Genomic DNA, 25,142 nt, shown 5'->3' on the forward strand with positions numbered 1-25,142 from the left:
GTAACTTTTTCAAGTCGTCTATTTTTGGCTGACAGACCCCAAATTTTTCTAAAAGCGCCTTTAGCGCAATCTTATACTATTTTTGAGGGGGCATCGCGCACCAAAAAATGCAATTGTTTGGTATAAACTATCCAAAAGATGCATAAAAGTTTGGTTCGACCCCCTCACCAACCAAAGGGTCCCTCTTTGGTATTATTTTGTGACAATTGTACGACTAACCCTACAATTTTTATAAAGGCGTAGGGTTAGTCTTTATATTTTTGAAGGAGAGCGCGCGCCGAAAAAACGCTATTTTTTGGTTAAAAGTGCTCACAAATGGCACCTTTGACCCGTTTTTATTTATAAAAGTTACCTGCGGCGCAAAATTTTTGGTGAAATTGGAGACTTAATAGTATTCTGGGAGCGCTCGGAAAATCAATTTGGTTAATCTGAAAAAATAGGTCAAAAAACTTTGGAAAATCCCCCCCCCCCTCTCGAGAAAATCCTAGATCCACCCCTGGATACGAATACATCGCATGACTTCTGTATTTCAAGTCAGAATATTGTTTTCAACAGTTGCTTCGAAATTTTTAACTGAGTTTTGTTACTACTGTTGTTCATTATTTTTTATTGTAAACTTTCGCGATGTTGATTTCCCTTAGTAATTATTCGTATTAATTTTTCTCAATCAGTCATTTCTAATGCGCTGGTATTTCCAAATACAGTATAATTTTTGTTTTGTTCTGATAACTTTTTACATTTTTATGAATTTTTTTTCCCGGAAAAACTGCACATCCGCAGCAGTCTTTTTTTTCCTGACGACCATTTTCCTTTATTTTCCTGACGACAAACGAAAAAAAACTAAAAAGCAAGTTTGAAACCCCTTTTAGAGGTTGGACTTCCTGCCAACCCAAAGTGGCCCCCTTTGTACTATTTTGAGATATCCAGTTTAGGCTGATGGACCCCAAAATTTGTCTAAAGGCGCCTTTGGCGCCTATATTATTTATTAATTATGAGGGGGAAGCGTGCGCTGAAAAAATGCGATTTTTTAGTAAACATTTTCCTATAAGTGCCTAAAACCACTTTTCGGACTTTTTTTGCCTGAGGTAGAGAAAATTTTGTCAAAACAAGCTCTCTTTACTGCTCTGGGAGAGCTCGGAAAATTTTTGAGCTCGATTTGTAAAAAAAAACCGCAAACCCACCTCCCCTCCAGTGAAAGTCCTAGATCCACCCCCTGATCTGGATAGTCTGCATTTGACCGTTAGGTGTTAAGTATTTTTGCATGCGCCTAATTGGGTGTCAGTCAGCCGCCAATTCGAGTCAATTGCCGCGCCTTGTTCCATTTACAAAAATATACAGGCCTTGTAGTTACGTTCAGAATAAGATTTCTCGTTTTCGAGCGTAACATCCAACAATTGGGTCGTGATCAGTATCATAGTCAGCTTTTGTTTTGGAGAAAAGTCTATCAATGCGTTTTGAAATATCATTGGTATCATGATGTGGTCTATTTATTTTTTCGATTTTCTATCTGGACTGATCTAAGTCGACAATGCGCAATAGCTCTATTCGAGAATCAACGGAAATCAGCTTCTTTATTTTTTAAAGCTCCTTTTCAATGTTTCGTTTAGATTTGACCTAACTCTGGTTTCAAGCAACTTGGCTTGGAGGCGCCGCTATAGACTCGGCGTTGTAGATGTGACAGATAGTATTGAGTCTCCGAAGGTCAGTCGTGCTCGTTTGAATGGTCGCTGTTATTCTTTCATTTTCTGTTTGTAAACTAAGGTTTTGATTCGTTTCAGATAGTAAGCGAGTCTTTGACAGTAGTATTAGAAGAATGCACCCCACTTCAACTTAATTTAGCCAACAAAGAGCTCCCAGACGGTGTAGTTACTTACCATTGGAACGATGGATCGCATACCACTAAAGTTCTCTCCGACAACAAGTTTTTATTTTGTCCAAGGTATGCTTTTATGTTTCAGTTTAATACTAGTATGTCAATTTTCTTTTTCATGTATGGATTTTTGTTCCAACTTTCGATACAAAATAACGGAATATTTGTGCTCGGGGTGGTTTTTTTTTTGTTCAGACAAGTTTCGACTTTTTAACTAGCCATTTTTGACGTATTTTTTAAAAGTCATTCGAAAGGTATTGATGTCCTGAGCTCAAATTTGAAAAGATATTTCACAGGTAATTATTTTTTGTAAAGTTACGGGGGTTTAAAGATTGTCATTTTGGCCAATTTGGGACAATTAACGCGCGATATATTTCGCGCTATTAACGCGTAAGCGGAGAGTTAATCCGTCTTAGAAATCGTTCCAAATTGGATAACAAAAGCTTTTTTAGCCATAATTGATTTGTTACAAGGAGCGAAATCTATCCTTTTGTACTTAATATGGCGTGTGGGGGATGATTTTCATACAAAATTTCAATTTTTGAAATTTTTTTTTTCATTTTGTTTTGTTTCATTAATTTTTTTAAATGTTATTACTGCTCCATAAACCTTAAAAGGCAGTCGGAACCTTCAGGGTTTTGCCCTGATACGAGCAGTCTTGTTGTTGCGACTGTCGATACGAAATTAATGGATTATTTGTGGGTTTTTTTCTTCAGACAAATTTCGACTTTTTAACTATCCAATTTTGACGGAATTTTTTTAAAATCATTCGAAAGTTATTGTTGTCCTGAGCTCAAATTTGAAAAGATATTTCACCTGTTATCATTTTTCGTAAAGTTACGGGGGTTTAAAGATTGGTATTTTGGCCATCTCGGGACAATTACCGCGCGATATATTTCACGCTATTAACGCGTTAGCGGAGAGTTAATCCGTCTTAGAAATCGTTCTAAACTGGTTGATTTGTTACAAGGAGCGAAATTTATCATTTTGGTACTTTATATGGCGTGTGAGGGGATGATTTTCATTTAAAAAATTCAAATTTTAGAGAAAAAAAAATCATTTTGTTTTATTTTATTTAATTGTTTAAAGTTATCACTGCTCCATAATCCTTAAAAGGCAGTCGGAACATTCAGGGCTTCGCCCTGATACGAGCAGTCTTGTTTGAGTGAGTTTGTGAAGAAACATCTTACTGATGGTTACATAATTAAAGTTGCCTTATAATACAGTTCAGAGAAACATGTCGTTTTCGAAATAAACATGGGCGGCTAAAAGTAATCAGACCTGAAAATTGCTTCAAACAAATGTTTGAAAACATAATCAGCCGACTGTCGTCCAAATTTTAGAACACTAGCAAAAATCATAAATTTGCCCTTGTTAAAATATAATCTCATACCACTCAAAGTTGCACTCAAACTGTGCTTTCAATCAAGATTAATAGTTTTCGTAGTTATACTGGCGATAAGCAAGTGTATTGCAATCGGACACTGGACTTTTTTGCCTCAACTAACTTTGTTCATAGGATGATTAAAATTATGGCTATCTCCATTTCTACTTTCCTCAACCAACAGACAGACGGAGAACAGAACATTTTTGAGCATGTCTGCATTTCAAATTCCCGTTTTTTTTTTCGATGTTATGTTGGTTGTAAATTTACTTACTTCGATTTCAGTATATCGTTTTTTTTGTTTTTTTTTCTTTTTTTTATATAGAAAGGTTTTCTGCTTATAAGATATCGGTTTACAGGACTTTTTTTGAAATGTTTGAATAGCAAAAAAATTAAACTGTGAGATATATGGGTTATATCTTTTATGTTGTTTGAAACAAATAGCTTTTTTCGGTTCATTTGATTAATTTAAAATCTATCAACTGTTTATTACAATTCGAATGCCAATACACATGCTTTCAAAGAGCCGTAAAAGTGCCCCAAAATTGGCACCAATGTTTGCAACTTAGATTAGAAAAAAGTCGTAGTCACTGAAGTTGGCTAGTGTAATAAGAAAAACTTAAAAGCTCAAAAAAATATATTCCATCCTCAAAACAATTTGATTGTTTTTTTTTGCTTTTCAAACATTTCAAAAAAAGTCCTGTAAACCGATATCTTATAAGCAGAAAACTTTTCTATATAAAAAAGAAAAAAAAACAAAAAAAAACGATTTACTGAAATCGAAGTAGGTAAATTTACAACCAACATAAAATAGTTGATAGATTTTAAGCTAATCGAATGAACCGAAAAATGCTATTTGTTTCAAACAACAAAAAAGTTATATAAACTCTATTTCAGAAATTTTAAAACCCATATATCTCGCAGTTTATTGAAACGCATAATTTTTTTATAATATAGTTTTACGCTTCCCAATTTATTACATGCAAAATTAGTGTGGATGCCTTTAGTTTGTTATATTCCAAAGTACTACTTGCAAAATTGAGTCTGTTTTTGTTTGGTACCACGGTTGCTGCATCGCATATTGGCAATTTGTTAGCATATGTAGCTGCTTTATTTCTAACTAATGTTTGCCGGTTGTTAAGCGTTCGTGGCCGATAGGGCAGGGCGTGAGACTCCGATTCTCGATCTCGCAGGTTCGGAGCACATAAGTACCAAAGTTTTACTAATTCGAAGCTTATTTCTATCTTTTCTTATTTCACTTTATAAAGCTGCTTTTTTGTCGTATTTTTGCTAGTGTTTGCGAATTTCAGCTTTCGTCCTTATATTTTTTTTGGCGCAAAGCGTGTCTGTAGAAAAGTTATTTGGTTTTTTCTTCTTTTTGATTATTGGTTCCATCTGATTTTAATTACATTTATTGATTTTTGTATCGCATGTGGTTTGAAGCTCTGCTTCGCCTCTGTTTGCTAGTAGTGCGATGCTTCGTTTCTTTTTGTAAAATTTCGGATTCAAGATTTCTGATTTTTTTTTCAAATTATTTAATTTTTTTCAGAAAAACTTTGAAATTTGTTTTCTCGATTTGTCGGTTGATCTGCAAGTAGTGAGAGTGATTCGTTTTTCTATCGCAATTGGTGCTAAGCTCTTCTTCGCCTCTGTGCAATAATGATAGCTTCCTTGTTTTGACTGATTTCAGTAAGATTGGATATGTTTCCTTGGTGTGCTACGTCACAGTCGATACGTTTTGTGGTGGGCAGAGGAGACACCTAAGTGGTAAGAGCAATGCCGTCACAATCAAAGTGGTCGACAGGAATCAGAATCAGCCGATAGATCAGGTGTGCAACTGTCGGAAACTTATTGTGGCCATGCTTTCTATTTTACTTCACTCATTCAGACCGCTAGGTTTGGGCTAGGAAAAAACTAGGAAAATTTACAAAAACCTGCATCAAAAAACTAGAAAATTGAGACGACAAAAACTAAATTGAGGTGTGCAATTTGTGGTTAAATGAGCCGATGTAGCTATCTACCGGAAACGCATGAATCAATAAACCTATACGGCGGTAGTGTTTGTTCCAAGCCATTACAGGTCGGTATGGGGTTGGTCTCTATTTTCGCGGCGATCAGTGTTCGATTAGGTTCAAGCCATTACAGGTCGGTACAGGCGCGGATCCATGATCTTCTCAAGGGGAAGCGGGTATTTCCAAAACTTTTAATGTGGATCAAATTGATTTTCCGAGCGCTCCCAGAACACTATGAAGACCCTGTTTTGACAAAACTGTTTGCGCCGCTGGCAATATTTGAAAATAAACAAGTCAAAAATGCCATCAAAAATTTTGACCAAAACAGGTCAAAAATTTGGACCAAAAATTGCGTTTTTTCAACGTGCGCTTCCTTGCAAAGTTAGTATGTAAAGGCGCTAAAAGCGCCCTTAGAAAAATTTAAGGGTTGAAACTTTTGATTTTAGTTGAAAATAGCTGTATACTCAACTTTCGGCCGCCGCTAGGTTTTAGAAACTTTCCAGAACTTTTCCTTTTGAGTTATGTTTTGGCTTCCATTTAATTCGAAGAAAAAAGGTGGATTTTTTCACCAGGAATGGTCAAATGATGATTTTCCTGAATCTACAGAAAAGACGACAGAGGCTAAAATGAACGGAAGACGGGGCAGTTGTGACTTCGGTGCCGGAGAAGAAATTGAGAAGTAAGTGGCTTTTAATCGTTCCGAGTGCGCACAAGATGCAAGCGAAGAACTGTTGAGATTCCGTGTTTTTGGCTCAAATTCGGAATCGGCTGGGTTAATCTTTCGCGTTTTTTCTGGATTTTAAAACAAAACACGATAATTTTTGTCGAGGTAGCAATAGAACTCTAACTAAAAATCTGCCGTGCTCACGTTTATTTAGAGTTATCTATTTCAGTGCATTCTCAAATTGTGTTCATTCATATTGTTTCGACCGCTTCACGAAATGAAGGGAAGGAAATGTAGGGAAGCGCTACCCGTACTGGAGTTCCATGGATAATAACCGATTATATTGTCATTTTATAGTCAGTATCTTTAAAATTACACAAAAAATCTATTATAATCCATCAAAAATGGATTATAATCTTACTATTTTTATATCAATGTAATACATTATAATCGATTATAATCCAATAAAAATGGATTATGTTTCTTATATTTTATGTCAATATAATCCCTTATAATCGGTTATAGTCAATTATAATGGGTTTTTCTAGAAGTTAGTTTCTAATCTAGAGGTTCTAATCCAATATTATAATCTATTATAATACAATAAAAATGGATTATGTTTCTTAAATTTTTTATGCCAATATAATACCTTATAATCGGTTATAATCAATTAAAATGGATTTTTTCTAGAGGTTAGCATTTCCTGTTTAGTGCAGTTGCTACGTATTAGGTTTCATAAATTGTTACATTTCTTTTCTCAATTTTTATAATTTTTGTTTTATATACCCCGTTTACCCCCTTCCTGTTTGCCCCCCCCCCCCTTGTTTACCCACCCCCCCCCCCGTTCAAAATGGTAAACAAACGGGGGGTAGGGGTTTGGGGGTAAACTTTACATTACGAGGTCAAACTGTGCACTGGATAGGCGCCAATTTTGTGTCTGTATGTTCCTGGAATCCAGCGACAAGTGTTTAAACATGTTAAAATTTTGTCGGGACGATCAAAGGAAAGTATAGAACAAAAGAAGAACAAAGGGATCGTCTTTGTTGCGGAATCCAATTACAATGCACAAAATGCACAGTTTGACCTCGTAATGAAGTAAACATGGGGGTGGGCGTAGAGATAAACGTAGGGGATGGGGGTTGGGCAAATGCGGATGGGGGGGGGGGGGGGGTGGGGGTTAGGTAACGCAGAAGTGTTGCAAGTTTTGCAATTGATTTTGCAAAAAATTATAAAGATGATAATCCGTTGTAAGAAAATAATCGAAAAATGAACAAAAATAATCGATTATAATGACAATATAATCGATTTCGTGGTCTAAATTTGCAACAATAATGGATTATAATGACAACAATTTTGACAACAGTTTTCCATTATAATCGATTAGGAACTCCGGTGCGGGTAATAGTCGTGATTCGGATTCCGAAAATTATTCAAAAACGGATCTTGTTAACTATTCCCCCCTCCCTATTTCGATTTTCAGAAATTCAACTTTGGTGGCCACATTTTCAATAGCTTAAAACAATTTTCATAAAATATGTTTAAATTTTTTACGTGGGTATAATATAAACAGTGAATATTACAAATACAAATGCGCAAAAATGAAAATCCAGTTAATTGTTGTCTTTTTTGAAATGCATATTTTATACAGAAATGGTTGTCAAAAATAATACATGCATAGGGAGGGGGGATACTTTACAAGATTCAAAGGGGGGAATAGTTAACAAGATCTCAGAAAACTTAATTTAATTTTGAGCAACCGGTTATCCTTGTTTATATTCAACTTGAAGTAAGTATATGTTTTTCTAAACAAAGTATTTCTTTTGTTTTCTTTTTGGCTTTTTTGCACCAGCCCTTTAAGATTTAATTTAATACGACATAAATATGCAACATGACCATTTGTGAGACTGCAGCTCTCACGCTGTCGGTCATACAGGGGCTTCAGATTACTGGTTCAGCTAGCATGAGAATAAGAACGTTAGCACTTCTCAAAAGGATCTCAAATTTTCTTTTCAAACGCAACTAACCAACTTCTAACGAAAAATAGGACTGGTCGTTATTTTTTTCAGTTTGAACCCAAAAATTTTCTGGGAGAAATTTAATTGTCGGACTATCGCTATCGCTTGTCTTCCTATTTTTGTCGGCTTAGTTTCCAAAGCATGGTGGTGTCTTCTGATTTAACCAATTTTTACTTAAATTGAAATTGATTTTGGTTTTTCCTGAAGTTTTCATCTTTACCCCTCTAATTTTCAAAAGGTATTCCTAAAAAAAATTTCTAAAAACGTTATCTGTGAAAATAACATTGTTTGATCTTGGTAATGGTTCTTCGGAGACGCTTGCTATGTGAGTTCTCATCAATTTGCTATGAAATGTTTCGTTTTTTTTTCTTGCATATGTTTAAAGACCTTGAAGGTTCTTCAAAAAAATTGAAGAAGCTTGAAGAGCTTTTCAAGAATTCACTTCAAAACAAAATCATCTGTTGGGCTGCCGGAACCATCCCATACGTTTCAGGATATATTCATGTAGGTTGGAAACTTATTTACTCGAAAAATGTTGGAAGCATTCTAAAGTTTTCCTGCTATTTTCGATAAATCTTAAAATACTTCCGACTTTTTCAAGGTAAATAAGTTTCCAATCTACTTTAATATATCCTCAGAAACGTATAAGATGCTTTCGGCAGCAGAGCAGATAATTTCTCAAAGTGATTTTTTGAAAAGATCTTCAAGATTCTTCAATTTTTTGAAGAATCTGCAAGATCTTCAATCTTAAAGTTTCTTTGATATCGTTGATATACCTTCAAAATCTTGCAAGATTTTCAAGATGACTGGACATGGGTGGTTTCAGTTTATGTTATAAGTTTTAATTGCCTAATAATGCGTCGTAAGTAAACATGTTTGTGTCTACTGCTATTACTTTACTTAGATCGATTAGTCTGCTTCAATTCAATTTGAATTAGTTTTTGAGCTAGATCAGTTTGATGCCTGCACTACACGTTAAAAAAACTGGAAGTATCTTTCGATTTTTTCCCAGTTGGAAATCGGCCGTGGAACAGTTTTTTACAATTTTTTCAAACCAAAAAGAAGCGGTTAGTTACGAGTTTGGGATGCCCCATAGCATGCCATTTTGTCTGTAAACATCATCATTTTCAGTGTAACAGTGTTTTACGAAATTGTATTGGAGTACAAAGTATGTTCGCAAGTCCCTAATGCAACCTCATGTCAATTTCATGACCTCGTGGACATAGGTTAGAAAAACGCAGAAAACTGCATCACGGGACAGGGAAACGGTAGAAAAGTAAAAAAGTGACAATTTACAGCCATTTCTTCTCAAAGTTGTTTATAATTTTGTAGCGCTAGTGGTGCGAGGCCTCTGTGTATGGACTGCATAAACTATTCAGATGCATTCAAACCTGCACATTCGAAACTGAATATTGTAAAACACCCACGCAGTCGTGAACCCACGATTGAAAAGGCTGATGTAAACCTATAACTTCGGCACTGTTTGCGAGCCAGAAATTGCGCTGCTTATGAAAATGGCTCTGGAGTGAATGAAGTTAACAATTCTAGTCATTTGCATCTTTGTTTTAGTGTTTCTCTGGCTAACTGCGATAATCAGAGTTTGCGATGCTATAAAGATACTTTCTTTGCGGTAAAAGTTCAGTCGGTTCATCCTGGAAAACTCAAATGGAAAGCTGACAAAACGTACCGTTAGTATACTACCGTTATTAATTTCGATACTCTCAAATGAGGAAACATGAATCTTTTTGCAGGAGCAAGAAACGTGTACTAATTCGCCAAAGCAATGATTTTCACAGCAAAACTCATGCACGAATATGTTGGATCTACATTGCTGATTTAAATTAACCGGACAGAACGCGTTAAACTTGAAATTTCAAACGCGTTTTTCTCAAATTGGGTTGACTTTAGGTGAAAACTCATGAAGACAAAACTTGTTTAAAATTTTAGCAGAATTAATATGGTGTAACTTGTTTTGCGAAATTCGGGGCCAACATTTTACCCCAAAAATGGGTCATTTTGGTTTTTCGTAGTTAATCAAAAATTACGCCTAAAACACCCAATCGATCACAGACATATTTATATCAAAGTGAGCCCTTTGTGTAGCCCCACAAAGTTTAAGGAGGGTATATTCTTCAAAAAAAAATGGCAAACCGTTTAAAAATAGTTTTTAAATAAAAAGTTGGTATTTCATAAAGTAAAAACGACCTTTTTTGTCTATCAAACAAAAATAAATTAACTTATACAATGTTTTGGAGAATATACCCTTCTTAAAGTTTGTGGGGCTACACAGGGGCTCACTTTGATATAACTATGTCTGTGATCGATTGGGTGTTTTTGGCGTAATTTTTGATTAACTACGAAAAGCCAAAAAGACCCATTTTTGCCTGAATTTCGCAAAACAAGTTACACCATATTAATTCTGCTAAAATTTTAAACAAGTTTTGTCTTCATGAATTTTCACCTAAACTCAACTCAATTTGAGAAAAACGCGTTTTAAATTTCAAGTTAACGCGTTTTGTCCGGTTAATTTAAATCAGCACTGTAGTCTGATAAACCTAATGGCAGCAGCTATATTTGGTCTATGAATTTTAGAACGACTAAATTCCAAAATTTCGAAGACGACCTTGAACTGATCTCTTTTCGAGTTAACAATTTTTCCGGAGCATTATGGTGCTCAATAAGTTTTTTTCACACTATTTTTGACCTTTTACGTAGCAATTTTGGACGGAATTGTCTTATGCTATCTGAAATACGTCAATGGCCTGAGCTCAAAATTAAAAAGTTTTTTCACCTGTGGTCATTTTTTGTTAATTTTTTATGTAAAATAAAATGGTTCAGTCTGGAATGTGGGGAATTAATAGAAACGGACTATGCTAAGACAGGCTGAAGAGCCTTTCATAGATCCTCTGCGAATCTGAATATTATGGGAATCTGAAAAATGCCACATCGGGATAATTGACGCACGATATATTTTGTCCTATTAAAGCTTAAGCGGCAATCCAATCAGGCTCAGATTTAATTAACAAAACTCACAAAATAATTCAGTCTGGAATGTGGGGAAAATAATTTAATAGAAACGGGTTATGCCAAGTCAGGCTGGACAACTTTTCATAGATTCTCTGCCAATCGTATTTTTGTGGGGAGCTGAAAAATGCCACTTTGGGAACTCACTCCAAATCGAGGCTAGCATGTTGGTCTAATTGCCCCTTTTTCATTCGAGGAAAATGACGGAGTTTCTATGCTTCGTGTGCTTTTTTTCAGACCGATATCGAATTAAGAATATATCATCTGTGATCATTTTTGGCAATTTTCTGGGTTTTTAAATAGCCATTTTTGTCTATTTGGTATGTAGCAAGGGTATTATAATCGGAAAAGACTTTTTCCCCGTAAGTAATTTTGTGAACAGAATTTGTATGAGAGATGTTAGGTTTTCTTAAGAAATTCAACGACTGCTTTACATTTAATTTACAGGTAGCGCTTGTAACTTTCTCAGGAATTCGACCCCCTGCCGACCCAAAGGGTCCCCCTTTGTACTATTTTGAGATATCCATTTTTGGCTGACTGATCTTAAAATTTTCTGAAGGCGCAACGGCGCCAATCTGTACTAATTTTGAGGGGAATCGCGCGTCAAAAAACGCGATTTTTCGGTCGAAATTTTCCAAAAAGTGCTTAAAAACGCTAATCTGGGCCTGTTTTTCAAGAATTTTGCCTGCGGCGCAGAAATTTTGACCAAAACTGAGCTCCGCTATAGTGGTTTGGAAGAGCTCAGAAAACTCAATTTGATGTTTGCCAATATTTTGAAAATCCTTCCCCCCCCCCCTCGAGAAATTCCTAGATCCGCGCCTGGGTAGCGCTCATAGCTGGAACAATAAAGGTGATGGTTACATATCGTCCTAGTGCACGTTTTTTTAAATTGAAAAAAAATCCATGAAAAATGTAAATGCTGAAATATCATTGTATTGCTTTCTTTTATCGAAATAATTTCACGAGCCGTAATTTGTCACTGATTTGAGCAATTTTAGTTTATTGATTTTAAATTGGATTTTTTCTGTAGTTTGTAGTTTTACCATTTTTGATTTTGTTTAATTTGTTTATTTTTCTAATATTTATTTTGCGCTTCAAATATTTCTTCGGCATACATAGTTTTGGTATATTTTATATCAGTTTATTCGCCCGTCCCCTCGTCGTGAATCCTGCAGACGCAAATAGAAAAATAATTTTTTTTAGTCAACGTTAGAAAAATTTTGTTTCAGTACTAATTGAACTTAGGCGATTGTGTTTCTTCACATGTTTTCCTCAAATTGAGCATCGCTCAAGACCCAAGAATAAAAATTTTCTTGATGTTTTTTGATATTTTTAAAGGTTTTGTTTCAATTTGGACTCACTGGCTTCGTCTTTTTTTTGGCTCTAGCTTCCTTGTTAATTTTTGTTTGCTTTAGCTCTATGTTCCATTTTTAAGTTTTTTAGTTTTTGTAGATAATAAAAAGCTTTTTCAAATACGTCAAATGGCAGTCGGCGCATTCAGGACAGCTCTGATACAAGAAGTTTTGTTATTACGTCATCAGGCTCAAAACACATCACATTGTAAGCTACATTGCGTGTGAGTGGATAATGAAAAAGATAAAAAATCCAACTTTAAAACATTTTACCAGTTTCACAAGCAAAAACTTTTTGATGGACGTTACGGGGCATTCCAAACATTGAGGGTTTTGCTCTGATGCGAGCAGTTTTGTGTATTTTCTTTTCTCGAAAAGTTTGTGAAATTTTTTCTTTATTTGAAATTGAAACAAAGAAGAAAGGATGGATAAATTAAATTATTGTTCTCGAAAAATAACATGTGAAGCAGCATTTTCTCTGCTAAAATGGATCATTGCAAAGCTTTGACCAATATTTGACCTAAAGGAATGTGACACTTAATTTTACCAATTTAATAGCCCGTTTCCTTGCTTTAAACGGAAGAACAAACCATCTTCAAGACTTCAGCTAAAAGACTTTTGGCTTGCTCTTTTTTAATATAGATTCTTTATCTGATTTCAGGGTCGTTTGTGAATCTTTTGTACTCTGGTGCCTCTTCGTCACACCACTATTTGCTGATGAAGGTGGACAAACTTTTTCCAACTGACAATTTAGAGCTGCAAGTAAACTTTCAACGACATCACACCACTCAACAAAAGACGCCTGATGAAACTGTTTCCGGTACAAAACTTAACGAATTTGCTAAATGAAAACTTGATTTCATAATGTATGCGAGCATCCTTGTGTCTCCATTGATGTTTCAGAAAAGCAGTCTTGTACATTTGGTCTGACTTTGGAACTCTTGCCGTTGCCCATGGCAATGTACAAAGCGGCAGATGACTGCTTGCTCAACACACTACCAGCTAAACAAAGGTGTGTTTTTGGTGATGACTTGGGATTACCTTTGCAATATTTCAATTCCTTAGCTGTATAACCTAATTAACAACAATGTTGCGCATAATTCCTGGCAAGTTTAGGGGTCAGCTAACATTATCTGCCCGTTTTCGATGAGCTGGTACATCGGTTTATTGACCTACCACTCTTGAAGGTTATGGATAATTTTTCCTTTTAGATCAGAGAAGGCGAATTGCAGACAGGACATAAACTTATACTCAGTTTCCAAGAAGGTAAGAGGAAGTCATCTACTTCTTCGATCTTGTTACGTATATTTTCTCAGCCGAGAAGTCTGCCAATTTCACTATGACATTGATTAACCTATGTATCGCAAGTGGTGCAATCTCCGTTTCTCGTGTTTCAAAATTTATCATTTGAAGTTTATCAAAATACTTCATGTAGTCATCTATTTATCTGAAAACGATAAACATTAGCTACATACTTTTGTGTAATAAGAGATGATATTTAGTTTCCAACTAGAACGATTTGACGCGATTTTTCGTCTGAAGTAATTTTTGATATTTCTTGTGCGTTTGAGAAAGTTCGAAAAAAAACAATTTGATCGATCTAAAAAGAGGGCGACACATTTTCCGAAAACTTTGCGAAAAACTGCCAGCTCGAAAATTTCCTGCGCACGCTACTGTAAATTAAATTCATTTATCTTGGCGGACTCACGAAGTTTATGAAAAGGATCGATTTTAACCCAACTTGTAAAGGCTTCTGCAAAAGGTTGGTGAATGCAGTAACCCTATAAATTATCAAGGATACTAAATTACCTAACGGGATAAAAATTTCGTATTTTTATGATTATCAGCATAAATTTTAAGCAGGAATCCTATGAAAGGTGTTTTTATGAATATATAGGTTTACAGCGATGAAAAATTTCCTTAGTTGTATTTTTTGTCGAAAGAATTCCCTGTCCCCTTTTATAAGACTTGATTAACCGACTCTGGTTTAAAATAGATAATCTACTGTCATGGGAAGTACAGGGCTTAAATTGTGTCAAGCTTCATTTTGAATTAATTTTGCTTAACTTGACTTTTGGAGATAAAATGTGTCAATTTTATAATTCATTTTCTATTTCCCCACCGAGCAGTCTGCTTTTAGAGTCTTTCCTTTGCTCTCAATAATAAATGAAAAGTGTATAAAAAATTCAGCCTACATAAAGTAAAACAGGACTGCTCGTATCAGGGCGAAGCCCTGAATGTTCCGACTGTCTTTTAAGGTCTATGGAGCAGTAATAACATGGAAACTTTAAATGTAAAAAAAAAATAAAATTAAAATTTTTTTTCTCTAAAATTTGAAATTTTTTATAGAATTCATCCCCCCACACGCCATATAAAGTACAAAAAGAGAGATTTTGTTCCTTGTAACAAACCAATTATGGCAAATAAGCTTCGTTCAACCAATTTGGAACGATTTATAAGACGGATTAAATCTCCGCTTACGCGTTAATAGAGCGAATTATATCGCGCGTTAATTGTCCCAAAATTGGTCAAAATGGCCAAAATGGCAATCTTTAAACCCTCATAACCTTACGAAAAACAATCACAGGTGAAATATTTTTTCAAATTTAAGCTCAGGACAACAATACCTTTTGAATGCTATGAAAAATTTCCGTCAAAAATGGCTAGTTAAAAAGTCGAAATTTGTCTGAAGAAAAAAAAACCCTCCCCGAACACAAATATTCCGTCGGTACTTTCGTATCGAAAGTCGGAACAAAAAGGCGTTAATGAACTCAAGGAAACAGAAAAAAAAATGCTGATGTTTCTTGTTTCTTTGAACAAGTTACATGACTGTAAAGCTCTCAATAAATGTTTTTAGCATTTTTAAACTAGAGTTAAAATTGAGTTCCTTGTGTAAACCAATAAAACGCAAAAAAAATTGAAATTTTTGTTTCGTATTTTTAATAATTAAAAGTAAAAAAGTTTTTTCTCTGTTTCTTTTTTTGATGCTATCTTGATTCAATTTTTGTTAAAAGCGGCCAATTTTTCCAAAGTCATTCATCGCGAGCTTTACGTTGAAGTAGTTTGTTCAATATATATATTCTCTTGGGGCTCTTGGCCTAACGGGCGCGCGGACCACTATCTTGTCCAGGCTATCTGGTCAATCTAAAATGAGTCTAGCGAAACAACTCATTTGAATTTTTGATTCTGCAAGTGTAACGCAAATTATTTACGCGCGGCAAATTATTCGGCTCATCAAATTCGTTCCAAATTGAATTGAGGCAGGCTACTTGATCTTTTTGTTCCGACTTTTGAAGAATGTGAGGAATATATATGATCAAGGCGTTTTTTTATTCAGTCCAATTTCACAAATTTCTTTGCTCCCTCGGGGTTTGATCCCTTATCCTCCACGTGCCCACCCGTATCTGCTCGCCACTATAGTAACCTGCCGCAAGTGTGTCTATTCTTTTACTTTTATATTTTACACGTGTTGACATATCCCGCACTACGAAATTGTTCCAAATTGAATCGAGCCAATTAATTGGTCTTATTAATTCCATACAATACTCAAATTTTAATTCTTTAAATTTGATTTTATTAGCCGAAATTTTATAGTTTTGGCAAAATTCATTTTACCAAAATTTTTTCGAGACCAATTAAAGGGCAGTCGGAACATTCAGGGTTTTGCCCTGATGCGACCAGTCTTTTTAATTGTATACACGACTCAAATTTAAAACTTAAATTTTGATATTATCAGCCTAAATGACATATTTTGTCAATTTTTTAATTACCAAAAACCATTCGAGACCAGTTAAAGAGTAGTCAGAACATTCAAGGTTTTGCCCTGATATGAGTAGTCTTGTTTAACTTTTTGGCTTAGCTTTTTATACCCTAGACATGTAATATTGAGACCAAGGGAATGCTACTAGATGCAGACTGCTCGATGAGGAAGAAAACTTAAAATTCCAGTTAAGCAAAATGAATTTAAAATTTTAAACAATCTCAGCCGCGCTTTTTCTGAAAATAATTTTCTTTTCGATCGGAGATCGAAGCGAGCACTCAGAGCTACTTGTGCAGCAAGTAAAAATAACTCTTGTTATTTTTATGGGCTCGTCAGATTTTGATACTAGACGATCAATGTGATTCGCCAAGGGCTTGATCGTCTCTGTTTAAGTTAAATCAGAGGAGTCTTTGATCCGCTTCCCCTTATGAAACTAGATAAAGAAGCAAAAATTGTAGCGAGTTTTTATTCGTCAATGGGTGCAATTTTTTCTGAATCTGAATCAGACTTGTGTATGTTCAATATTATTCTTTTTTGACCTTTGTGCAATGAAATTTGGTATATTCATCCGGAATCGTTTGCGCGTGGTTATGTTTCGGCTACTTCCTCGAATCAATGACTCATTTGATATTCGTTTTTTCAGAGTGCTCGGTGCAGTGCGGAGGAGACGTGTGATGACATCTGTCCTATGAAGATGCTTTTCCAAAAAGGGGAAACTTTTTCATTGGTCTACCCTGAAATAGGACTTCGCGCATACACCAAGTGGCGCACTCATTGCATGTCGCTCCTTGATTACAATGAAGCCCTTCAGAAGAAGCATGATATGAAACTCCTGGAACTAATGCACTTCCTAATGGTATGTTTACTTTTGTCATTCAACAATGATTACAATTGTGCCTTATATCTTCGAATACACTAGAATTTTTTTATTAAACAACTTCACCTACAAATCTGTAAGTTAACCGATCTTGTTATAATGAAACCACGAGTTGGTTCAGGGACCGCCCTCCGCAACTTGATTTTTTCGCTATGTATGTATCCATGTAGTTTAAATAGGTCTTTCAATTTTCTCGGTTTATTGGTCTTTGTCTTAATTTTTTTTCATCTTAGTTTTCGTTCTGCTTTCTTAGGCTTGCGAGCTTAAAAAAGTCGGAACATATCAAATCAAACTTGTTTAATAGAATTGCTAAATCATTTGATGGCTTGATTTACAATAAATTCGAATTCCGCGTCTTATTCGGGACGCTTAGTCTGGAAATAACGTTTATGCTGGGGACTAGTAAGGTCGGGGGCTCTAATCTGGCCAGGACCTGTTTTTTTCGCAAATTGAATTTTTCAGGCTTGAAAAAATCATGGTCGGCTTATCGTCTGTCTTCTTATTTTTGTCACTACAGCTTGAATTTTATTGTTTGTTACTGCAATTTTTAAAAACTTTCAAAGTACATTTGATTTATTTTTGTACTGGTGCAGGTATTTGAGTTGCAAGAAGCGTAGATGATTTTTTGTTGAAAATTTTCGATATGCTGTTTTAGGACGGGCAATTTTTTTGTTTTGATTTTTCTTTTAATTTTCTGTTTTGTCTTTTTTTTTCTCTCAGACAAGAAAGTATTGGATGAAGCTTTACCGTAATTCGATTGAATAAGCAGCCGTGAACAGTGCGGTAATGCGCACGTCTCTAATCTTGAGGGTCGTGCGTTCGAGTCATATTTCGGTCTCCTTCCTCTTCAATTTTTGGCTAATTTTACAATAAACTTGTTTCAAACCTGACACATCAGTGGCATGAGTTTTTGTTCCGCCAGTGATTGCTTAGCCTATGTGTGAAACTACCCATTTTATCCTTCTGAATTTTTTAAACTTGCAACCATTGTTTAAATAACGATTGAACTTCGGCATTAATTTTTGCCGGCGATACTGACTGTTGACTGAAGTTCTGGCGGCTTATCAAAATGGTGAACTTTTTTTGTTCGTATGCTGTGGCGTAAAGAAGAGATTTTATAGGCTTTTATTGAAATTGTTTCTTTCTATTTTTTTGATTTACTGGATTAGTTCTTACTGTTTGCTTACAAAATGAAAATTATACACTTATTTTACTTGCTTTATGATAAATTTAAACTCAATGATTCGAATCCGACCGTGACTGTTTTTTTGCTAACTAGTGGTTTTGTGCTTTTTCCGGGATCTGTTTTTTTTGCTAACTGAAAATTTTTGGCTATTTCAGATAATTGTATCAGTACCCAGAGAAAGCAGTTGTTTTGAAAATTCGGCTTCTTTCTAGCATTCCTAAAGCTCCTTTCAAAGTTGCTAATGGTGCATGTAGTTTTGTTCTGGATATTTTATGCAATTTTGATAAGTGTAACTGACAGAATTGATTTTTTCAAGGTTTTTTTAGTTTTTGATTTTTTATTCAAATGATTTTGATCATAATAATTCATTTTTGTATACCAAGTAGTGCGACGCTCAGATTTTTTGGGTATTGGTTTTAATTGTGTCGGATTATTTTGCGCAAACTTTTTTCCTTTATCGAATTTTATCGGTCTGCCTGGTTTCGAAAGTTATCTTTACCATTCTTAACCCCTTAAGCAGTTCAATATACTTTCATTTTTAATGTCATTTATATTTTAGTTTATTAGAAATTGTTTGTCTACTGATCGTCTGTAGAAATACTTTGTTTTTGCTATTGAAGTTTTTGAAGCTTGGAGAGGGTTCAATTTGCAATTGAGCTGGAGATGAAAAGGCGCTTTTTCTCCTCTAGTTTTTCTGATATTGAAAAATACTATTTTTGGAATTTGTTTTGTTTTTGGATTTTTTGATAATCCGAGACGCGGCTTGACAAATTTGGTACAGGCTATGGAATCAAAAAGGTATAGGCTATGGAAAAGTTTCTAAAATATTCAATTGAGTCCAGCTAAAACTTTTATTTTCAGTTTGTCTTGTTCTTTTTTTTAAATATGAAAATGTTGTGAACATGATCATTACTTTTTGTGAGACAAAAAATACGATCGTCCTTCAAAGTTGTAACCGTTGAGAAGAGATAATTTTGAGATTTTGTTATGAGCAATTTTATGCAGTTTATTTTAAGAGCAAGTAGTTGTTCCTGGAACCAGTTTAAAACAAGTATTTATACGCAATTATATTATTGATAGATTATCTCTGTAGAATACTTAGAATTAACCAGCCATTACTAACACTTACAGTAAATTGTAAGGCTGAAACTATTTATAGTTTCAGCCAAAGAAGAATAAATTTAACTTAGCAAACAGTTGCTCTTCCTAAATTCTATTTCTTGATTCTAAGCGTTGCAATAATACCAGTTCACTCTTGGTCTATTGAGACTAGGAGATACAAGAGCAAGATTAAGATTGTTCTTAGACTAAGAAGTTGCACGAACCTATCCGGCTGAAAATAAGATAGAGTGACGAACAGACAGTGTACCTTATCCGAAATTACTCTATGAGAAAGCCACCACGGACTTAATTTCATTCCGGAAATATTTTTAAATCAATTTCCTATATAACAGAAAAATGAAGAAATGAAGGTTATTATACGATATTCGTTTCGTTTCTGATTATTTTGTCGCTTTAGCGTCAGTTTTGCGAAACTCTGTGTAACGCTTCGCCCGTATAATTTTTCTTCTCCCTACCTCTTGTGACTTCTTTGTGTTTTGTCTAATACATGTATGATGTGTGTTTTGTTTTTGCTCAGTTATTTTTCCAGTAAATTTTCTTTTTAATTTGATCAAAAAATAATATGACTATCTAAGTTGGCGCGCGTCTAAGTTTGACTATCTAATATTAACGATAAGCCCTGGTTTTGTTTAGAATCAGACAATACTGTTAGGGCTGAGTAGAGTACCTTTTGAACTCCTCATTTCTCCACCTGGCTTCTCTCTGCACATGAGTCGGTTCAAGTCACGACTGGACTCTTTTAAGAAAGTATCTTCCCCGTCTTTGTTCAGAACCAGGGGGGTAATGATAGGAAAGACGAACGAGGGCTTGGATTGGAGTTACCTCAAAGAACACTGTCTCAATCTAGCGGTAGTCGAGTTCGAAGAAAAAGATGCTTTGATTCGCCAATCTGAAACTAATGATGTAGGTTCAATTTACTCTGTCGCAAAAATTAAGAATGGTCTTCTTCGAACGTGCTTGCTCATTGATTCATTTTACACAGACTCTGCCGTTTTTATTTCAGATAATGTTCCACTCGCCTGTAATTCTGAAAACAACAGATTGTTCAGGAGATTCGTTACCTTCACTGCATCTGCAATTTAAAGACTCATGGGACATCCCCAGTGCACACCTCCACTACTTCTCCTCTGCATCTGGCTTCTACAAGTTGGTTTTCCGGTCCCAACCCAGTCGTCTGGATCTACAAGGAGTGGATGCAGTGGGCTCCACAGTGAGAGTGGACTACCTGTCTCCTCTATTGTGGCCAGTGTCCGTGCACTTGACTTGCACTAGTCAAAGTGGAGAGGAGTGGCAATCTGGCATCGAGGAAGGCTTCAATCCTACCACTGATCGCTATTCTGCATTCTCTTTTACTGTCCATCGCAGTTTTATCATCAAATCAAATGGTAAGCATCTAAATTAGCTCGGATCCTTACATCTGCCATTAGTTTTAAAGAACGTCGCTTATGTTCAAAACGATGGAAAATGTTGTCAATAAATCTGCTTTGCTGCCTCACTCTTAACTATTTTTCTTCGGTTATTTTTCGGTTATTTTTTGAAGAAATAAAAGCACATACTTGTGAAATCAAAATATAAGATTCAATAAAGTGAGTAGCCTTACGTTACTTTTCTCTATAACGTTTTGGTTCTCAGAATGGTCAAGTGAACTATTCCTGATATTTTTGTTGACTGGCATGTATAATCTTTAAAATTTTGAGCAACATTCAGACCTGTTTCAAAATGTTTAAGTTAATTGCTACGCAGTGTTTGATGTTTTTTAAATAATGTTTTATGTGAAACGCTAGCATAGTTGGTTTTTTCAGAGGATTTGAAATAATTCATTTGTGCCAAAAAAATTCTAATTTGAATTTTGAAAACATTAAATTTTGCTTGCTTGTGAAGTTCTGATCTACTTGTGCAGTGTTTTGGTCCTTCTAATTACACTGCTTTTCTGTATTTGTAATGCAGCTTCATCCAGTTGATTAACGCTCGGAAAATTAGCGCTTATTCTCAGTATTTATTTACTGCTCTAATTCTATTTGGCAACTTAATGGAACGTGCCAGTTACGCTTTTAGTGGTGGCTGGTGTTTGGAAAAGTAGAGACGATATAGCGAAGTTGTGATGACATTAGATTCTAGCACTGTAGTGAGGTCACATATTCGATTCTCGTTGGTGGCAACTGTTTTTTTTAAATAGTTGTTGTGTTTAGTTTTTGCACTGATTTCGATATTTTAATATGGTTCAATAATTTCAAAACATTCTTTGCTTTTTTCCTAGTTTAGCGTTCAGCTTTCCGTACCAAAAAAATTCTTTTTTTTCTGGCCAATACTTTACTAGAATTACTCGAAATATTTAACTCGAATCGTTATTTAAGCAGTTGATTTGAACAATTACCCGATTGTTTAGGGTCCTAACTTTCTAATGAACTGTTTAAATAAAGCAGGGATTTTCCTACATTTCTTCATTTTTCATCTAATTTTTGGTCGGAAATTGGCTTAACCTAGATTGTTTTTAGTCAGAAAAAAAATCTGTTGTTGGGGTCTGAGACCTCGTTCTTACTTTAGCTAGACAAGAACTTTAACCACCAGGCCACAAAACCTGATTGTAAGCAAAATAACACTTTTATAACCAATTTTAGTTTGCCTTAGGTCGCTACGACTTTTGTGTATACTCAAAGCGTGCAGAATCAATTTTCATCTCGTTTCGGTTGAGCGGTGGAATAATTTAAGTTTATTTTTGTATAAATTGTTTATTTTTAATGCTAGTTGAGAAATAAATAGTTTGTCCAGAAAACACAGAAACTAAGGTCTGATGATCTAATTAAATGTTCTGTCATTTTTAGAGTACGGGTTTTCAATCATTTCTGCAATGCTCTTGTTGTATTTACGGTGTATTAAAGCAAAATCACAACCATTTCATGAGAAACCGTTCTTTTTTGAGTTTTGACCATTTTTATTACGAAAGTTTCTCTAGTATAATACGAAAGTTTCTGTCAACATATATGAAATACGATTTGAAGATTTCATCAATATGTTTCCTGGTGATAAGCAAGAGTATGGTAACCGGGGATAATACACATTCTTTCAATTTTTTACAATCATTTTTTATGTTCACTGAATGGCTAAAATAAGAAGTGGTAACTTTTTACGTTTTTTATGTAAGGATGATATGGAGGCTCTAGTTGTCGGTTACGGTAAACGTTATGACAAGATGATTTTTTCTTCGTATTTGTAGGGTAGATTTTTGGCTTTTTGGCTGCCGGCTCTAATTATATCAGCTTATAATCCTTTCGCCCAAAAATTATTTCTTATCCTTTCGCCCAAAAATTATTTCTTATCCTTTCGCCCAAATTATTTCTTATTATTTTTTATGATTTTTTATCGGGTTAATGACTTAATTTTGGGTCGATTTCAGGGAAACACAAATTAGTTGTATGTTTACCAATCGGTTTGCTGAATTCTTTTTCATTATGGAACTTTATTTCCAAATTTATGGGAAAAGTTTCATTTTTCTCACAAACTTCTACTGATTTTCAAAAAAGGGTATGAAATGAAAGACCGCCTGCTCCATTTTGTGGCTGAATACTCGCATGGAATCTCTTTTTACTTGACCCTCTGTCTATAGCCTTCAAAATTTATGTGGGGAATAATTGTAGCATAGTTTTGATTTTTCTTTAGCTTTCTTGAAAACTGCCCCTCTCAAATCTGTATTTTTGCTTTCAAATATTGGAATGGTATTGAAAAGCTCCCCCCTGATTGTTTAACACAAAATTGTTTAACACATAAATTGTTTAACACAAAATTGTTTAACACATAAACTTATGGCCTTCGGAATAGTCTAATTTTTAATTTTTGACTGTTTTGTTGAATCTTTTTGACTTTTCTCCCAAACTAACCTATCATATCTGATTTTGTGGGTTCAATGGAGTAAAGGGGTAGTGAGAAGCTCCCCTGCCTTAGCGATCACTCACAAAATTTTTTACTTAAAATGTTATTGCCGTCGGAAAAGTCAACTTTTTGAATATTCTCGAAAACTATCCTGCCATATCTGAGGTTTTAGGTTCAGTTCAACGAACGGATTATGGGAAGCTCATTTGATTACACCCAAAAAATTATGGCCTTCGAAATAGTCAAAATTTTTATTTTTTTTCTACTTTTTTTTAGGTTTTTGAGCTTTCTTGAAAACCAATCCTCCTACATCTAAGATTTTGGGTTCAATGGAAATTACAGGTTGCGTGAATTCCTTTTGTCGAAGCGGCTATGCACTGTTTTTTCGCGCAAAACGTTATGATTCTCGGCAATGTCAAATTTTTGATTTGTTGACCGTTTATTTGGACTATTTTTGCCAACTAGTCTGCCAAATCTGATATCATAGGTTTAATCGAAGCAACAGATTTCTGAAAGCCTAGACTATGCTTCTTTATGACTGACTATGCCCCGTTTATTTATTAAAAAAACTTATGGCCTTCAAACAAGCCAATTTTTTTCAAACTTCAACATTTTTTGGAAAGTTTTTCCTTTACTCGAAAACTACCGTGCTAGTTTTCAGGCTGTTTCCAACCGAGAAACCCAGTTTTAGTTTCTCCTTAAACAGCCACATCCTGCTTTTTGCGGAAAAAATGGATTTTGGAAATCGTTCTGATATTTTTGTGGGCCTTTTGACCGTTTTTTAGAATCTTTTTGAATTTTCTCAAATATTACAGATCAAATCTAAGAAAAAAAGTTCAATTGAATGAACCGGTTGTAATAATGGTTCCTGCAGAAGTAGGGACTATTTAGTTTTTTAAGAGAAATGTTATTTCCTTGGGAAAATTGATTATCTCAAAATTTTTTACTCTTCTCACTTTATTTCTGTAGAGAAACTACTAAGGTTTCGGGCAAAGTCCAATTTTTTAAATCCCATTTTTCGTGCCGTACGAGTAGAGCAAATTCATTCAACACAAACACGTACCTCCCACTTTAGCTGGGCTCCATTTTTTTTGTTTATCAAGACAAACGAGAATTTTGTTTCCCCTAGATTTTTCAATTTTTATGTTTGTGTTGTATCGCAAGTGGTGCGAAACTCCGCTTCGCCGCTGTGTTGAAAAGGTATTATTGAATTCAATGTTCTGAAAATTAATATGATTAATGGACAAATATTCATTCCAGAATCTGTCACTTGTACAAATACAGTCATTACCCACTCCCAACATGTGCAAGACATCGGAGATGTAAAAATTATCCCAGATGATTTGATCAGAGTCCGGGTTGGTATTGCTGGAATTGGTTGTGTGGCCACTGAGAGGAGGGACACCCGAGGAAGATCCTGTGAGATCATCAGAGTCCACTCCAAAAGAGACTTCTACTGCAGGTACAATACCATTCATCTTTTGTATTCGAAACATAATTTGACAGCGGACAGAAAGAAAAGCATATCAACCTTCATTATCTATCATAGTACTGCTTAGCAAAAAACTTCTGTTTCAGAGTATCTAACAGAATCATTGATTTTTGAATACTTTGTCATTTTTTTTTAAATCGTCATTACGCATGCTCAACACGAACACACAATAAAACTAAAAAACTTAAAACAGACTTGGAATTAATATCCGAATGGATGGAAAGTAATAAATTTGCAACAAACAAAGGAAGAACACAAATAATGATCACAAATGAAAAAAAAATTTGAAAGTTTTAACTGGAACCAAAACACGATAGAACTTAAAAGTGCAGTTAAATACCTGTGATTAATTTTGGATCAAGATGTTACCTTCAACCAACATGTTGAATCAGTAAGAAAAAAAATACAATCGATTCATATCCATTTTTTTATTCAAACAAGACAGTTTCTCAGCTCATCTGTTCTCATTAGAATTTAACACCAGTTTATACAACCAATATATCAATACGGTGTATTA

The 25,142-nt window shown here is 34.8% G+C and overlaps 1 protein-coding gene across 1 annotated transcript in view; it reads left to right on the forward strand.

Moving 5' to 3' along the window:
- LOC134843761 (uncharacterized) overlaps positions 1-25,142 on the forward strand; it is a 103,025-nt gene that overhangs the window by 12,903 nt on the left and 64,980 nt on the right. The window contains exons 4-15 of the mRNA XM_063860024.1: positions 1,608-1,701; positions 1,779-1,939; positions 4,945-5,083; positions 5,839-5,945; positions 9,515-9,633; positions 12,983-13,141; positions 13,225-13,333; positions 13,533-13,587; positions 16,725-16,937; positions 19,900-20,169; positions 20,270-20,651; positions 24,394-24,595. Coding sequence (XP_063716094.1) covers positions 1,608-1,701; positions 1,779-1,939; positions 4,945-5,083; positions 5,839-5,945; positions 9,515-9,633; positions 12,983-13,141; positions 13,225-13,333; positions 13,533-13,587; positions 16,725-16,937; positions 19,900-20,169; positions 20,270-20,651; positions 24,394-24,595 — 2,010 coding nt within the window. The remainder of the gene's footprint in view (positions 1-1,607; positions 1,702-1,778; positions 1,940-4,944; positions 5,084-5,838; positions 5,946-9,514; positions 9,634-12,982; positions 13,142-13,224; positions 13,334-13,532; positions 13,588-16,724; positions 16,938-19,899; positions 20,170-20,269; positions 20,652-24,393; positions 24,596-25,142) is intronic.

The sequence above is a fragment of the Symsagittifera roscoffensis genome, chromosome 4 (genome assembly GCF_963678635.1).
Source record: "Symsagittifera roscoffensis chromosome 4, txSymRosc1.1, whole genome shotgun sequence".
In the NCBI taxonomy this organism is placed as follows: Eukaryota; Metazoa; Xenacoelomorpha; order Acoela; family Convolutidae; genus Symsagittifera; species Symsagittifera roscoffensis.